This window comes from Schistocerca cancellata, chromosome 3, assembly GCF_023864275.1.
Source record: "Schistocerca cancellata isolate TAMUIC-IGC-003103 chromosome 3, iqSchCanc2.1, whole genome shotgun sequence".
NCBI classification, from domain to species: Eukaryota; Metazoa; Arthropoda; class Insecta; order Orthoptera; family Acrididae; genus Schistocerca; species Schistocerca cancellata.
The window spans coordinates 383,151,854-383,170,954 of record NC_064628.1 but is presented as its reverse complement, the minus strand read 5'-3'; the positions used below and the strand labels follow the sequence as shown (position 1 = coordinate 383,170,954).

The window sequence follows — 19,101 nt, the reverse complement described above, 5'->3', positions numbered from 1 at the left end:
AATGTAAGGATGTAGAGGTTTATCTCACGAGGGGTAAGATAGATACTGCCTACAGGAAAATTAAAGAGACCTTTGGAGAAAAGAGAACCACTTGCAATGAATATCAAGAGCTCAGATGGAAACCCAGTTCTAAGCAAAGAAGGAAAGGCAAAAAGGTGGAAGGAGTATATAGAGGGTCTATAAAAGGGCACTGTACTTGAGGACAATATTATGGAAATGGAAGAGGAGATAGATGAAGATGAAATGGAAGATATGATACTGGGTGAAGATTTTGACAGAGCACTGAAATAACTGAGTTGAAACAAGGCCCTGGGAGTAGACAACATACCATTAGAACTACTGATGGCCTTGGGAGAGCCAGTCCTGACAAAACTCTACCATTTGGTGAGCGGGATGTATGAGACAGGCGAAATACCCTCAGACTTCAAGAAGAATATAATAATTCCAATCCCAAAGAAAGCAGGTGTTGACAGATGTGAAAATTACTGAACTATCAAAGCAGGTGTTGACAGATGTGAAAATTACTGAACTATCAGTTTAATAAGTCACCGCTGCATAATACTAACACGAATTCTTTACAGACGAATGGAAAAATGGTAGAAGCTGACCTCAGGGAAGATCAGTTTGGATTCCACAGAAATATTGGAACATGTGAGGCGATACTGACCTTACAACTTATCTTAGAAGAAAGATTAAGGAAGGCAAACCTACGTTTCTAGCATTTGTAGACTTAGAGAAAGCTTTTGACAGTGTTGACTGGAATACTCTCTTTCAAATTCTAAAGGTGGCAGCGATAAAATACAGGGAGCAAAAGGCTATTTACAATTTGTACAGAAACCAGATGGCAGTTATAAAAATTGAGGGACATGAAAGGGAAGCAGGGGTTGGGAAGGGAGTGAGACAGGGTTGTAGCCTCTCCCCGACATTATTCAGTCTGTATATTGAGCAAGAAGTAAAGGAAACAAAAGAAAAATTCAGAGTAGGTATTAAAATCCATGGAGAAGAAATAAAAACTTTGAGGTTCGCTGATGACATTGTAATTCTGTCAGAGACAGTAAAGGATTTGTAAGAGCAGTTGAACGGAATGGACATCGTCTTGAAACGAGGATATAAGATGAACATCAACAAAAGCAAAACGAGGATAATGGAATGTAGTCGAATTAAGTCAGGTGATGCTGAGGAATTAGATTAGGAAATTAGACACTTAAAGTAGTAAAGAAGTTTTGCTATTTGGGGAGCAAAATAACTGATGGTGGTTGAAGTAGAGAGGATATAAAATTTAGACTGGCAATGGCAAGGAAATCATTTCTGAAGAAGAGAAATTTGTTTACATTGAGTATAGATTTAAGAGTCAGGAAGTTGTTTCTGAAAGTATTTTTATGGAGTGTATCCATGTACGGAAGTGTAACATGGACGATAAATACACTCCTGGAAATGGAAAAAAGAACACATTGACACCGGTGTGTCAGACCCACCATACTTGCTCCGGACACTGCGAGAGGGCTGTACAAGCAACGATCACACGCACGGCACAGCGGACACACCAGGAACCGCGGTGTTGGCCGTCGAATAGCGCTAGCTGCGCAGCATTTGTGCACCGCCGCCGTCAGTGTCAGCCAGTTTGCCGTGGCATACGGAGCTCCATCGCAGTCTTTAACACTGGTAGCATGCCGCGACAGCGTGGACGTGAACCGTATGTGCAGTTGACGGACTTTGAACGAGGGCGTATAGTGGGCATGCGGGAGGCCGGGTGGACGTACCGCCGAATTGCTCAACACGTGGGGCGTGAGGTCTCCACAGTACATCGATGTTGTCGCCAGTGGTCGGCGGAAGGTGCACGTGCCCGTCGACCTGGGACCGGACCGCAGCGACGCACGGATGCACGCCAAGACCGTAGGATCCTACGCAGTGCCGTAGGGGACCGCACCGCCACTTCCCAGCAAATTAGGGACACTGTTGCTCCTGGGGTATCGGCGAGGACCATTCGCAACCGTCTCCATGAAGCTGGGCTACGGTCCCGCACACCGTTAGGCCGTCTTCCGCTCACGCCCCAACATCGTGCAGCCCGCCTCCAGTGGTGTCGCGACAGGCGTGAATGGAGGGACGAATGGAGACGTGTCGTCTTCAGCAATGAGAGTCGCTTCTGCCTTGGTGCCAATGATGGTCGTATGCGTGTTTGGCGCCGTGCAGGTGAGCGCCACAATCAGGACTGCATACGACCGAGGCACACAGGGCCAACACCCGGTATCATGGTGTGGGGAGCGATCTCCTACACTGGCCGTACACCACTGGTGATCGTCGAGGGGACACTGAATAGTGCACGGTACATCCAAACCGTCATCGAACCCATCGTTCTACCATTCCTAGACCGGCAAGGGAACTTGCTGTTCCAACAGGACAATGCACGTCCGCATGTATCCCGTGCCACCCAACGTGCCCTAGAAGGTGTAAGTCAACTACCCTGGCCAGCAAGATCTCCGGATCTGTCCCCCATTGAGCATGTTTGGGACTGGATGAAGCGTCGTCTCACGCGGTCTGCACGTCCAGCACAAACGCTGGTCCAACTGAGGCGCCAGGTGGAAATGGCATGACAAGCCGTTCCACAGGACTACATCCAGCATCTCTACGATCGTCTCCATGGGAGAATAGCAGCCTGCATTGCTGCGAAAGGTGGATATACACTGTACTAGTGCCGACATTGTGCATGCTCTGTTGCCTGTGTCTATGTGCCTGTGGTTCTGTCAGTGTGATCATGTGATGTATCTGACCCCAGGAATGTGTCAATAAAGTTTCCCCTTCCTGGGACAATGAATTCACGGTGTTCTTATTTCAATTTCCAGGAGTGTAGTTTAGACAAGAAGAGAATAGAAGCTTTTGAAATGTGGTGCTACAGAAGAATGCTGAAGATTAGATGGGTAGATCACATAACTAATGAGGAGGTATTGAATAGAATTCGGGAGAAGAGGAGTTTGTGGCACAACTTGAAAAGAAGAAGGGACCGGTTGGTAGGACATGTTCTGAGGCATCAAGCAAGGGATCAAAAATTTAGCATTGGAGCGCAGCGTGGAGGGTAAATATCATAGAGGGAGACCAAGAGATGAATACACTAAACAGATACAGAAGGATGTAGGTTGCAGTAGGTACTGGGAGATGAAGAAGCTTGCACAGGATAGAGTAGCATGGAGAGCTGCATCAAACCAGTCTCTGGACTGAAGACCACAACAACAACAAGTTTTGTAGACTTTCATATACTCTTCAAAGGGGAAGTGTGAATTCAGATCATTAAAAGTACAGCTAGTACAGCCTGAATTCTGTGAGAAACATAGTTGGTTAAATAAGGATCCATATTTATAATAAACATTTTTGGGCAGGAATTTAAAGAGGTTTAATCAAAGTGAGATTTTAGACAATCACATGCCTATGATTAATGGTTTATAATTCACTGTGCTGTATTCCATGCATAATGAACATGTATAAGTATATTTATTCTAAATGAGATGCAACTACAGCTGTGACCATGCATCATATACAAAAACTGTCAATACTTTTATTACTTATGATGGTTAAAATTAGTTTTCAAACAATTTAAAATCCAAGATGGAATAATGACACTATTATGAAAAAGACAGACTGTTACTCATCATATAGTGAAGATGCTAAGTCACAGGCAGTCACAACAAACACTCTGCTAAACAAGCGATCTTTCCACCAAAAGGCCTTCTCCTAACGTAGTTGGCAGGTTAGATGGGAAAAGGAGGAGAGGGAGAGAGGGGAAAAGAGAGAAGAAAATGGATTCTGGATGAGAGTTGGTGGTATTGACGGCTGTGTGGTGCTGGAGTGGAAGCAGGATAGGGGATAGTTGGATGAATGACAGAGACTAACAAAGCTCGAGACCAAGGGGCTATGAGAACATAGGCTATATTACAGGGAGAGTTCACATCTGCGCAACTAAGAAAAGTTGGTGTTGGTAGGAAGGATCCAGACAGTGCATGATGTGAAGCGGTAACTGCAGTGAACCACATCATTTTGGACAGTGTGCTCAGCAACTGGGTGGTCCAGCTGCCTCTTGAGCACAGTTTGTCAGCGGCCATTCATGCCGAAAGACAGCTTGTTGGCTGTCATGCCAATGTAAGATGCAGCTCTGTGGTTTCAGGTTCATTTGTAGATCACAATACTACTTTTACAGGTAGCCTTGCCTTTGAAGGGATAGGCAATGCTTGTGACTGGACTGGAGTAGGTGGTGGTGCGAGTATGTATGGGACAGGTATTGCATCTAGGTCTATTGCTGGGATATGAGGCATGAGGCAAAGTGTTGGGAGCAGGGATGGACGAGGACATTGTGTAGGTTCAGTGAGTGGTGGAATACCATATTGGGCACAGCAAGAGGTAGTCAAAATCCTGATGGAGAAAGTGATTCAGTTGCTCCAGTCCTGGGTGGTACTGAGTCATGAGGGAATGTTCCTGTGTGACTGGATGGTGGGACTTTGGGTGGTGGTGGTGGTGGTGGTGGTGGTGGTGGTGGTGGGTGACTGGAAAGATAAGGCACAGGAGATATGTTTCTGTACAATGTTGGGAGGTAATTTCAGTCTGTGAAGGCCTCAGCGAGTCCTTAGATGTATTTTGAGAGGGACTGCTCATCACTACAGATGCTACAGCCATGGGTGGCTAGGCTGTATGTAAGGGACTTCTTGGTATGGAATGGATGGCAGCTGATGAATTGGAGGTATTGCTGGTGGTTGGTAAGTTTGATACGGACTGAGGTACCTATGTAGCCACCAATGAGATGGAAGTCAACATCAAGCAAGGTGGCTTGTCGGGTTGATGAGGGTCAAGAGAAGTGAATGGGAGAGATGATGTTGAGGTTCTGGAAGAGTGTGGATAAGTTGTCCTCATCCTCAATCCAGATCACGAAGATGTCATCAATATATCTGAACCAGGTGAGGAGTTTGACATTCTGGATGGTTAGGAAGGATTCCTCTTGGTGGCTCACGAATAGACTGGCACAGGATGGTGCGATGCATGCCTGTACATGATGCCTTCGAAGGTGAAGTAATTGTGGATGAGAATACAGTCTGTCATGGTGACCAGGAAGCAGATTGTAAGTTTGGAATCCATCAGGTATTGGGAAAGATAGTGTTCAACAGTGGCAAGGCGATGGGAACTAAGGATGTTAATGTAAAGGGAGATGGCATCAATAGTGACAAGCAGGACACTGTGTGGTAAACGAACAGGAACTGTGCAGAGTTGGTGGAGGAAGTGGTTGGTGTCTTTTATATAGGAGGGTAGGTTGCAGTAATAGGCTGAAGGTATTGGTTTACAAGAGCAGAGATTCTCTTATTAGGGGCACAGTAAAAGGCCACTATGGGTCGTCCTGGGTGATTGGGTTTATGGAACCTTGTAGAAGGTATGAGTGTGAGGAATGATAGGGGCAAGGAAAGAGATAGACTTAGAGAAGATGTTCTGGGATGGCTCTGAGCACTATGCGACTTAACTTCTAAGGTCATCAGTCGCCTAGAACTTAGAACTAATTAAACCTAACTAACCTAAGGACATCACACACATCCATGCCCGAGGCAGGATTCGAACCTGCGACCATAGCGGTCACGCGGTTCCAGACTGAAGCGCCTTTAACCGCACGGCCACACCGGCCGGCGGTAATGTCCTGGGATGGGCCTAAGGATTTGAGGAGAGATTGGAGATTCTGTTGGATTTCTGGAATGGCGTCACTGTGGCAGAGTCTATACGTGGACATATCTGACAGCTGGTGGAGTCCTTCTAACACACAATCCCTGCGGCTCAAAACAACAGTGGTGGAGCCTTTGTCAGCAGGTAGGGTTATAAGGTCGGAATCAATTTTTAGGTGGTGACTGCAGTTCTTTCTGCAAATGTAAGGTTAGCTCGCACGTTGAGGGATTTGGTGACTGATGGTGAGGCAAGGTGTGCGATTAAGAAATTCTGGAATGTTAATCCTTTAAGTGGGCATGACAGATATATCTGTCCATACTCTCTTAATTCACAGTGGGCAAGACAGATATAACCATCCACTGCATTCCATAGCTAGTAGCTAATGAGAATGATGAGTTATCAGTCTGCTGTTGAAACTGTGCAATGAGGTGAGTTTTGTCTACTAGATTGCAGCTTTCTTCAGGCAACACAGCACATTTTGGTCTAGTTATAACATGTTCCACTCAAGCGTGCATTGACAGCATGCGTCCTGTGAAGCAGCCGCAAAAGCCTGTCTCCTTCATATGTGTTTACTGCCGCGTTAGCAAGTAATCCTCAATGGTGAAAAGAAGTCATTTATCATATTTACATACAGAGCAGCTACTTTTAGAAAGTGATGATAATTTCAGTGACAGTTCTGAAAGTTTTCATGATACAGATGTTGATGCTAGTGAAAGTGACTTAGATTCAGAAACATCTGATGAGACACTACTGCAGCAGTGAGAACTACTGCATTTCTGCGTGTTAGTTCAGTTCACAACCAACGATTCTACTACTGCCAAGATACATTGTGTGCAAGGACCACCAAGACAGGATACGAGAAATTAGGGCTCATATGGAGGCATATAGATAGTTGTTTTTCCCTTGTTCCATTTTTGAGTGTAACAGGAAAGGAAATGATTAGTAGTTGTTCAGGAAACCCGCCGTCATGCACCATATGGTGTCTAGCAGAGTATCTATGTATGTGTAAATGTAGATCACAAAATATACTTTTCAAAGAGAGAATCAGTTGACACACCTTTCTTCAGGAAACAAATGAGTGAAAAGTGATTTCATCTTTTATTGAAATTTGTCCACTTCATTGACAAGCCCTTGTATGATCCACTAGGGATTTTCAGCAGAAAACTATTCAAAATTCACCTGAATATCGAACATCTGTGGCGTAAATTCAGATCAGTATACACGCCAGAACAGAACCTCTGATGAACTGTTGTTGCTCTGGACAGAGTGCCTTGGATGCAGGCAATTTATTCCATCAAAGTGCAGAAGATTCGGCATCAAATTTTACAAGCTCTATGAAAGCAGCTTCAGGTATGTATGGGAATCTATTGTTCACACTGGAAAGGACACTAATTATGGTGGCCACTATCCACAAGAAACAAAAACCTCTCAAAATGTTTTGAAACTTGCACATGATCTACTCAGGAAAGGTCACTACATTTATCTTGACAACTGCTACATCAGTCCAGATTTGGTGGACAAACTAACCAGTAAAATTACTGACACTGCCGTGGAAAGCTGGGAAGGGGTTTCCTAACTGTGTAAAAAAGGAAAAAACTGAAGAAAGGAGAGTACCTAACAGGATACAGAGGCAAGCAGATGGTAATGAAATGGGACAAGAGAGACAGTGTTATGGTCAGTACCTTCCATGACAATACATTTGTAAATGTAAACTCAAAGATGGGAATCATTCAAAAACCATATGGCGCTGATTACAACAAGAATATGGGAGGCTTGGATAGGTGTGATTCTCCATTGCACAGGTAGCAGATGGCCAAGAGCAGGCTGAAAAAATGTTATTAGAAGCTTTTCTGCCACTTGCTGGACACTGCATGCTTCACTGCATACGTTCTTTACAAGAAGCATGGTGGCACACAAAGTAGAATGAGCTTCATGACTAGTCTTGGTGAACAGTTGTCCATATCTTTACCTCAAAAAGGGACATCAGTAGGATGCCCACCTAGAACACTGGAAGCAATATGCCTTATAGCCAGACATTTTCCAGACCTTCTGCTGCCCAAAACGAAGAAAAGACTAACAAGAAGGTGAATGGTGTGTGCAAGGAAAGGCCTATGCAAAGAGATTTCATACCAGTGAGCAAAATGCAAAGTTTCCTTGAGTGTAGCACCTTGCTTCAAAATGTTTGGTACTGAACACAACTTGTAATATCGTGAAAATAAATTTTCATTAACATCTGCAATATATTTTATTCATTCCCACCTACTATCAATTGAAGTTAAAAATGAAAACATGAAGGGAAACTTCTACATGTGAGAAAAAGTACATAGCCCCGCTGCACCAGAGTGCGCTGGTGCATATTAACCTCTGAGGAAGCGGTATGTACACACAAACTAACCACTTCACAGGGGATGATTTGGGGGTGGATCACGATTGGATGGAGGAGACAACTGAGTCAGGCAGTGTTCAACACTTGGTTTTTGATTGAGTCTGATTGGTAGAGTTGCTGGCAGAAAAGTGTTTCCACTGTAGGGACTGGGAGAATGATAGAAGGTTTCTAACAAGTCAAGTATGATTGAATTTGGCAGTGGGGCAACAAGTAAGGCCTTTGGAAAGGACTGAAACTTCTATGGGACTAAGGCTTTTGGAGGAAAGGTTCATACTGTGATTCAGGTCTGTTTGGGTTCTGGATTCTGTATGATGGTGGGAGAGAGTTTCTGACAGTGTGTAAACATCGTAGATCTGCAAGGCAGGGTTTGTCAGCTATGAGGGGATGTGAGGGAGGTTTGAAGGCTGTTGTAGAGGTGATGGAGTAGGAGGTAAACAAGTTGGAGAGTTTTTTGAGGTGATGATGTGCATGCTGCTCTAGTTCCTGGAGTGCAAGACTTCGACTGTGAGAGTACATATTATTCCACAAATTACAATATGAGTACATCACCTGCCTAGCCAACGGTAATGACCACGCAGAAATACAGCAAATTAACTACTGTATTTCTTCCTTTGGTTTACTGCGTGAAATTGTTAGAATGTGTAGCTACGTAACCTCAACACACAACTTACTAACATGGTCTGCTTGAGGCAGGAGGAAGCCCCAACCATAGCCTCTCAGAAAGTGAAGAGGGTATCCCTCCCAACTCAGCCGTAAGAGTTTTGGTGTGATCTGCATCCCGGTGGTGAGGAGCTGGGGTCCTGGGCACCAGTCTTCAGAATCCATGTTGCGGGAGCAGAGCTTCCGGTACCAGGCGGGATACCCGGGCATGTGAGGTGGACGGGCGGGAAGCCTCGCTGCTGTTTCCTTAGCCAGCCTTTCAAACCTGTTGGCAAATTCTTCATAAGAAAATCATAGTTATAACAGAAAACTATCACCACAGATATCCAGATTTCCTCTGACAATGAAAGCAAAACAACTGCAGAAATACCAACAAATAGTTTCCCAAATATGCAATAAAAAGATAATAGGGTTTACAGTAGATTACAAATTTATCAACTTTCACATTTAGTAAGGAATTTCATATTCTTATTATTACAGATATCCTGTTTCCAACCATGGACACTGTGGTGTAATTGTTTCCACTTGAAGTTAACTAATTCATGGCCTAAAGGATATGAAGATATTGTAATTTCATTACCATGCAACAAGAACCAATGATCTAGTCAGCTTTGTAGATCAATTTTCGCAATTCTGAGAAAATGGTTTGTTTAGCTTAAATGTCCATAACTCAAAAGTTATTAATTAGTTAAGATGTGACTTCTAGACATCGCCCATTTTTATATCTTGTAATATTTCAAAATTTTGTTCTGATAATACTCAAGCCCAAATTTTCCAAACACAGTGATTTTCTTAGATTTTCCACATTTTGATTTTTAAAGGAAGCATTCAAAGTTGAAACTTTTGTTAAATGAATTATAAATTTTGGTTGTCTTAGAAGCTGAGGAATTTTCGATGGGCATCATTGCAATATCAAAAAATAGTAACTTAAGTTTCTGTAAAACCCAAGGCTGCAAAACATTAGGTATATGAAGCAAATGGGTTTAGAAATCCAGGATGGTTTTCTCTATAATTTCTCTCTTTTGTATCATTAATTAATGTAGCATTTTCTTGTAAACTGGTGCATTACCCTTAAGCGTAAGGTTATACATGGCCAGACATGAGCCCAAAATGAGACAGTCAACTGTGAATTCATGAGAGCACTGACTATGGCGAAAGCCTATGTAAAGTGTATTGCATAGTGATACTGTCTTATAACATTCTTGTATTGATCAAATGGACTGGCTACAAATCTGGCAGCATGCATCTGGAGAGCTTCTATGTCTTCTTTTGTAATATGGTGAGGATCCCAAACACTGTACCAGCACTCAAGAATGTGTATCAAAAATGTTCTGTATGCAATGTCTTTAATTACATGCACTGTTCTATTCTTTATCAGAATTCTCCCAATAAACTGTAGTTGACCATTTGCCTCACCTAAAACTTGTTCCGCAGCTTTTCATCACGGTATTTAAACAAAGTGGCCAAGTAAAGCAGTTTAAAATTAATACTGGATTCCAATACTACTGACACACATCTCCCATTCATTCACATTAACTTACCTTTCTATACATTTGAGGCAACATGTATTCAGTCCACAAAATAGAAATTCTGCCAAAGTTAGCTTGAATCACCCTACAGTCACTCAACAATGATTACTTTCCACACACAACAGAACCATCAGTAAAGATTCTCAGAATGTTGACCACTCTAAGACCCCCTACACACTGGTGATTTGACTACACAACTTGCTGTGCACACGCTGCTCCCCAGGGCTAGTCATGGCGACTCAGCCATGTTTGATCCTTCTGCATGTGGCAGTCTTGTAAGACAACTACATAGAGGAGGGGAAAACAGCTGCTGCCTCGACAGGTACGTGCATTTGTTTGTCAGCGCTTCATTATTGTTCAATGATGTAATTTTCCTGGGTTGGTTTAAAGATTTTTGTTTTTCTTTTGCACTGCAAAAATGACTTTCATTGTGGAACTTTTCATCATTGCAGTAGAATGTGGAACTTTTCATCATTGCAGTAGAAAGTTATCCTGTAATTTGGGAATCGGGAAAGAAGGATTATAGCAGTGAGATTTAATACCTGAGAAGAGAAACAATTTGTTATGTTCTTCAAAAATAAAACTGTGTACAAAATAAATTCTCATGTATTATTTTGTGTATTGTATGAATATAATAGAAAGAAACATTCCACATGGGGAAAATATACAGGGCTATTACAAATGATTGAAGCGATTTCATAAATTCACTGTAGCTCCATTCATTGACACATGGTCACAACACACTACAGACACATAGAAAAACTCATAAAGTTTTGTTCAGTTGAAGCCGCACTTCAGGTTTCTGCCGTCAGAGCGCTCGAGAGCGCAGTGAGGCAAAATGGCGACAGGAGCCGAGAAAGTGTATGTCGTGCTTGAAATGCACTCACATCAGTCAGTCATAACAGTGCAGCGACACTTCAGGACGAAGTTCAACAAAGATCCACCTAACTCCATTCGGCAATGGTATGTGCAGTTTAAAGCTTCTGGACGCCTCTGTAAGGGGAAATCAACGGGTCAGCCTGCAGTGAGCGAAGAAACGGTTGAACGCATGCGGACAAGTTTCACGCGTAGCCCGTGGAATATCGGCTCATGCCACAACTGGAGACCGACAGCGCAGACTTCATCTTTCAACAGGATGGTGCCCCACCGCACTTCCATCATGATGTTCGGCATTTCTTAAACAGGAGATTGGAAAACCGATGGATCGGTCGTGGTGGAGATCATGATCAGCAATTCATGTCATGGTCTCCACGCTCTCCCAACTTAACCCCATGCGATTTCTTTCTGTGGGGTTATGTGAAAGATTCAGTGTTTAAACCTCCTCTACCAAGAAACGTGCCAGAACTGCGAGCTCGCATCAACGATGCTTTCGAACTCATTGATGGGGACATGCTGCGCCGAGTGTGGGAGGAACTTGATTATCGGCTTGATGTCTGCCGAATCACTAAAGGGGCACATATCAAACATGTGTGAATGCCTAAAAGAACTTTTTGAGTTTTTGTATGTGTGTGCAAAGCATTGTGAAAATATCTCAAATAATAAAGTTATTGTAGAGCTGTGAAATCGCTTCAATCATTTGTAATAACCCTGTATATATATATATATATATATAGTGTCTGTATATGAGCAGATGGATATGTGTGTGTGTGTGTGTGTGTGTGTGTGTGTGTGTGTGTGCGTGCGTGCGTGCGCGCGCGCGCGCGCGAGTGAATACCTGTCCCTTTTTCCCCCTAAGGTAAGTCTTTCCACTCCCGGGATTGGAATGACTCCTTACCCTCTCCCTTAAAACCCACATCCTTTCGTCTTTCCCTCTCCTTCCCTCTTTCCTGATGAAGCAAACTTGGGTTGCGAAAGCTTGAAATTTGTGTGTGTGTTTGTGTGTTTTTTATTGTGTCTATCTGCCAGCGCTTTCTCGTTTGGTAAGCCACAGCATCTTTGTTTTTTATATATATTTTGTGTATTGTGTATTATTAAAATACATTTTACATCATGTTCATTTGCAAAGGGATCCCCATCAGTGCTAACAAAATAATCTGCGAATTTGTGCTGTATATTCACAGCACAGCAACTTTGTATAGGTGTGATGCTTCATACGTCTTCTAGGCCAACTATTGTTAAAGTTTCATCCAAGTTGAATCCACCTCTTTTGTGACAATAGTTGCACAGAATGCAGCATACTTCAGTTATTATTACTGTACGGAAATCCTCTTTCACATTTTTATGATGAAATATTTACATTTTGTCGTCAATTTGTGACTGGGTTGCACAAGTGTACAGCTCTTGCCGCAGAACCTCAGCTAAGTGGTTCATACGTGTGTCCAGTAATTCAGTTGCACGATTCAATCACATAATTGTGCATTGCATCAATTGAACTATGTGGCTGAATCACCACGTCTACATAGCCAGTGTGAGAGCAGCCTAATGGAACTCAGTAGCTGAAAAATAATACGGAAACACGGTCACAAATGCATGCTTGAACATAAATGTGAATCCTAGCCAAGCCTGCATGTTGTGCTGTTGCATCTGACCACGAACTGCAGCCGTGCAATGTCCTCAACATGTTGCGAGCATTAGTCGCGGTCAGAACAGGGGGTGTTCTGTGGTGTCGTGTGTGCATTATGTCAAAGCCAACTGAATTCGAACACAGGCAAATTGCTCATGCTCGTATGGCAAGTCCTTCAGCAACTAAGGTAGTTGAAGTGTCTCTTGTTTCAAGAGGCACCACAGGAAAGATTTATATTGCACACCAGGAAACTGGAAAAACATCATACACTAAGTTACAAAATGGGCCAAACTGTGTGCTGAATGATATTGGTAAACAGCCACTGCAAAGGACAATGGTGAAAAATAAGTGGACAACAGCTGCAAAAATCATTGCAGAACTGAATCTCACAATCATGAATCCTGTCAGCAACAAAACAACACGAAAGGAGTTACAGAAACTGGGAAATGCAAGGTGAACTGGAATTCCAAAACCACTCATCAGTGATTCAAATGCCCATAACAGGAAAACGTGACACCAAGCCATAAAACTTGGAACATGGAGCAATGGAAGAAAGTCATTTGGTCAGATGCATCTTGTTTCACACTGTTCCCAATTTCTGGCCAAGTTTACACACCAAGAGTGAAATGCGGTGGGGGTTCAGTGACAATTTGGGCAGCCGTACTGTGGTATTCCATGCATCCCATTTGTAATATGCAAGGTCGTATTACTACCAAGGTTTACGTGACCATTTATGCTGATCAGGCCCATCCCATGGTACAATGTTTGTCCCCCAATAGCAACATAGCATTACAAGGCGATAGCACCTCTGTTCACACAACTTGCATTGTCCAGTACTGGTTTTGAGAGCACGATGATGAACTGCCACATTTCACCCGGCTACCCCAGTCACCATCTCTCAATATTACTGAGCCTTTGTTGTCTACTTTGAAAAGAAGAATGCATGATCACTACCCACCTCTATCACTGTTACCTGAAAGTGCAACAATTTTGCAAGAAGAATGGTATAAGATTTCTGTGGCAAAAAACACATGATCTGCATTAATGCATTCAGAGATGATTGGAAGCTGTTTTGAATGCTAGTGATTTTTCTAAACCATATTAGGCACTGTGATGTGCTTTTTTTTTTTTTTTTTTTTTTTTTTGGTATTTCCATATTTTTGTGCACCTCTGTACATGGAAAACAGGAGCAGTGATGTCACATTTCCCAGGGGTGTTTTTGACATTACCTTAATCTCTAAAGAACACTTGCTATTCAGGTCAACGTACTGGGTACTATAACTTAAACAGTATTTGAGTTAATCACATATTCTTTGGGCTCAGACATTTTCCAACAGTCTCCAGTTTGGCACAAGTGGAAACTCATTACATTCAAGCTACAAATATACTCAAGAACCTTCAGCAGATTGAAATTTCAGATATTGGTCTATAACTTTGTGCATACATCCTTTTGTCCTTGTTATATGCAGGAGGAACTTTTACTTTTTTCCATTGACTTGGGACTGTTTGCTGTCCTAAGTATATTACCTCATAATAACGTAACTCATAATAACTTCAACTAATTAAGAACAGAATACTACCACATAAAAGAAAAAACAAGACAAGGAATTTATCAATATTGCTGAATACCTAACTGATTCAGTTTACATTTCAAGGTAAGTGCTGCAGTACAGCCACAAACCATTTCTCATATTATCCAGTATGGGTCAGATAAAACATTTCCATATGCAATGATATGTTCACACCAGGAGTCCCACGATGTACGTTAAAGTGAGCCTGATAAGAACACAGGCTCACTGAGAGTTTGTCAGCAGAAAGACTGCAACAGAAGCAAAAGGTTGTAACACTAAGACTAAATCAGAGATGTGGTTGCAGCCAAATTAAGCAATGAAACTGTAAAAAACATTAACTCTGATCCTGGCCACACTAAGAAACTTGTTCTTGCATTACATAACAGAACATCAAGCTTGATCATGATATCAGTAATGGTGCAAGGAGTGAAGGGCTAAAAAAAGTAATCAAAGTAATAAATGTTCTTTGCATTAAAGGAGTATCTACATTTCCGTGGCTAAAAAAGGAAATTCTCTTCGGTGCAATGCACAAAGATTAGCCTCTCAGTTCAAATTGCTACTTTCGTACAAAATCTGATTTAGTTTCCAGATTTCAGTTTTAATATCCTACAAACCAAAATTTCATGTTAAAAACAAAATAAAATAAAAATGTCTACAATATTCAATGAGCCTTGAAAAGCCAACTGTTTTGTTTTGGAAGCAAAAACTCCTGCTGCTGTTGCTACCACTACTCACAATTTTTATGTAAGCATTGTATGGCACTATTTGAAGACATTATCTTCATTTTAAAATACAACATAGCACACTGTAACACCTGAAACATTACCAGACCTTTTGTTTTTGTCATGATATGAGACTTTTGCAGTACACTGAATATGCAAAAACACAAAAAATAGTACCACTTTTCAGTAGACTCATGAAAGTGGTTACTTTCTTAAACACACTGAGCACTGTTGAGATATAACTATGAACTGGAACATTTTGTGTTTTATGTGAGCACCTACAAATATTAAAATTGACATATAGAGCTCACAAATACCTAAATTTTTTGCTCAATCGAAGCTGAAATTGCATCGTAAGTTTGCAGACGCATTAATGTGAATGCATCTGTGATCAAGATATGTTTTCATTATCATGACACCAACATAAAACCTACATTCTCAATAATATGTTCCAAGAAACGAAATTTCATTTCCTAACTTCCAAAAATAGTATTTTGGTAAGTAAGGCATAATTAATTAATGGGTAATTGATTGATTCATCAGTTTCTGCAGACCACTTTGTGAATGAGAATTTTCAGAGATGTGGGACAAGTTAAAATGTGCACTAACAAAGTGAAGCAGCTATTACAAATTGCATTAACAAGCAATTACTGTTGTGTAATAATTTTAAATTGTTCTCGAGTGTTCTGCTAGGTCGAATCATTGGTTCACCATAAACGTTTGGCAATGTGACTTCTTGTTATCTTCAGCTGAGGAATGATGAGCTAGTCATCTATTGTGTCCTTTTGCATTCTTATTAGTAGCATGCTCTGGAGACTAAAGTTCTGCTACACCATCACTGGTTCATATTTTGCTTCATGCTGTGCCCTCAGTATGCCGAGTGCTGGATTCAACGCTTTCCTATGGGAAAATCATGGTCTTTGTTTATAAGGTTCTGTTGACATCAGATTTCTACTGCTTCTTTAAGCACACTACTCCTAAAAGTAGGATTTTTAGTACCTCCAGAGCATGGCCTCATTTCTCCACAATGTCACCAACTGTTTGTGGGCAGGAGTACTGATGATACGAATATAAAAGCATGGCACAGTGGATCAGCCCATCATTCATCAACAGCTACAAGTCTTGCTGTTGAAAATATCTGCAGAAGCAAATGATCCAACCAAGAAGAATACTCAAGAAGAATTTAAAATGTATTTGTCATGAAAATCTCAGGTAACATTATGTTGAACTGCTATAAACAAACCTGTTTAACATAATCATCAATAATATTTAGTCATAAAATCCAGATTTCTGCTGTAACATTTGTTATAGCAGCAATTTGCATATTATTATATAATGTCTCTAAGAGATATTTTCAATGCTGTGGGTCCATTGAATCATAAATAATATTTGGATTCAGACATACAAATTACAGGTAACATTGATGTCCATTCCAAATAAGCTTTAACTTCTCCAGTACATCGACAGCTGATAGATTTACTGTTTTTCCTTCCTCAAAATAGCTGTGTTTCTGCTTTACCTGTACATATTAGCCACAATTATCAATGTGATCCGATAACACTAGTCATAATTGGTTGATTTAACGCTTCACAGAAGCAGCCTGCAGTGTCTTAGTAAGATACAGGAAATGCCATTGGGGTAATTTTTCTTGTTTGAGTCTACTGAAACTGAGTTCATAAGAATATATATTACTTTCTCTGTAGAGAAGTATTTATGTAAACCAACCTGAGCTACAGTTAAAATTTAATGATTAGAAATGTGGTTCAATAATCTGTTGTAAGCTAACTTCTCAAATTTTTTTAAGAACACAGGATGGTGTTCTAACTAGGAATTCAGGAAAGACATGGTTATAAAAAAGATTCAATTGACTGGGTCATGGAGTGACTTCAACAAGTATACAATAAAAGCAGCTTACACACATCTCTAACACATTCTGCAACTGAGATTCATGCATGCCCTTATAGAGATGCTATCCATATCAGTTGTCACTGGCATAGTGCCATGCATGCACAGTGGACCTGGTGATGGCAGTCGGTGATAAGGCTGCCCCTGGCAGCCACCTCCAGTAGTTGCAGGTACGCCATTTCAATTCTTGCACACTTGACTCTTGGCATAGTGGGCCTTCTTATTTCCACTGTGGGCAGTAGGTATAGTAACCAGTGGGTTACTAGACTTCTCCTTCCTTGCGTGGGAAAGACCAGGCATTGTCATCCACAATGCTGGGACTGAAGATATATCCCAGCATTCACGGTGGTGCAGTGGGCGGAAACCACAGGCACGAGAATTTCCTGACCTGCTCAGACCGACACACATGTACGAAAGTGAGAGGGACATGGGCATACCACTGTCTGTGCATTCCAGGATGACTGGTGGGCAGGACTGGTGGCAGGGGGAGGGGGGGATATTATATTGTCTGAGAGTATAGTGAATTGACAGTTGCATTAGCACTAGGCACACGAGCAATTCAGTACAGAGCAGAGGAGAACATAGGAGGGTTCTGAGACAGACAGTTGAGTCAGCCCCTGAGTTGACTCGTAGGATCAGTGGCTTATCCACCACCCGCATTTCAATGGAAAATTTGTTCTTACCTACAGATAATGATGAACCCATTGACTAAACTGTGTAAATATCGACGTCCATTGATTCTTGCAATGACTTGTGGGGCAGACAGAGATCAACATACCACTGCTACATTATTTTTTTTCTTTTTTTTATGGGAAGACATCCTACACTTGAGGAAGACTGTTCACTCTTGCTGTATGAAACAAGAGGGGAACAAAGCAAGCAGCGTTCACCGTTCCTGCTGCCAACAACATGTTTGTCTGTGTCAGCCTGGTCGGCTTGTTTGTACTGCGGCTACCTCCTCTTCCCCCAGCATGCTAAGCTCCATGCGCTGGGGCTGCAAACTGACAACAACAGTAACAGTGACATCACTCCAAGCTCCTAATTGGCAGCCCATGAAACCTCAAATTACTGCACAGCATTCAGAATCTCTTCTAACACATGGTCCTCAAACTGAAGGGCACACTGACGCACCTTATTTGGGGCCATACGAATGATCTCATCTCTGACCATAGTGTCCACATAAGACCCCTGAGACCTATTATGATGATGTGACACTTATGACTGAGGCCATGCAGCTCAGTCGCCTTAGGTCAATACAACTGTTGCAGCTTCTCTGTGACATTGGTAGAATTCAACATGCACAGCGACCATTTGTGTAAGCTTGTGATGATAGGAGGACAGTCATCAAAAGAAGGTGACGCTGATTCTTGCAGAGGAGCTAACTGCCACAGTAAACAATACATCCACTCCACAATAAGAAAAGAACCTTACAGACTTACCACATAGACCATCTGGAATGTCAAAAAAATGTTGGTGAAGCCACTTCTCATAAAAATCCCAGTCTTCTGTGGGTTCAGCATGGGGATTGAAAGGGGTGGGGGGGGGGGGGGGACGTTAACAACCAGCAGATGAGCTTGGATGAAAACAGCCAACAATTATTCCAATGTGGCTTTACGCACCTGCTGTTAAAGTAGAAGTGACTGGAGGCCTTCATGAAGAGACGAATGACAGAAAAACCACAGAATCTGACATATGAAAATCTGACCCTCGACATCACCATTTGGAGGTATTCTAACAAGGAACATGAGGGAACACACACTTGTAAAAGAGGTACAATTTATTGACTCATCGAGTGATGTACACAAAAATACAATGGAAGTATTTTACATTTTTTTAACATGTCTAACAACTGAGGGCCCAGAGGCCCGTGCATCCCCTTATAAAGATGCTATCCACATCAGGTATTGCTAATGTAGAGCTGTGCACACAAGATGGACCTGGTGATGGTCACAGTCAGTGTGTTCCCTGCCGCCGTTGGATAAGCAGCTGCAGCAGCAAGTCGTATACTCCTAGCTCACTCATTTGTTACATAGTTTAATTCTTAATTTCTTTGCGTGTTTTTGGTACTTGCATTGTTTAATTCATAAATTTCGGGCGTATTATAGTATTTGAGAGTTGTAGCATCGCGTTTTAGTACCTG

General features: G+C 41.9%; 1 protein-coding gene across 4 annotated transcripts in view; it reads right to left on the bottom strand.

The window, feature by feature from the left end:
* The window catches only part of LOC126175086 (DNA polymerase subunit gamma-1, mitochondrial), a 150,172-nt gene that overhangs the window by 79,736 nt on the left and 51,335 nt on the right, over positions 1 to 19,101 (bottom strand). For all 4 annotated transcript variants that reach the window (XM_049921626.1, XM_049921628.1, XM_049921629.1 and 1 more), the window contains exon 6: positions 8,747 to 8,996. In XM_049921626.1, the coding sequence (XP_049777583.1) occupies positions 8,747 to 8,996 (250 nt within the window). The remainder of the gene's footprint in view (positions 1 to 8,746; positions 8,997 to 19,101) is intronic.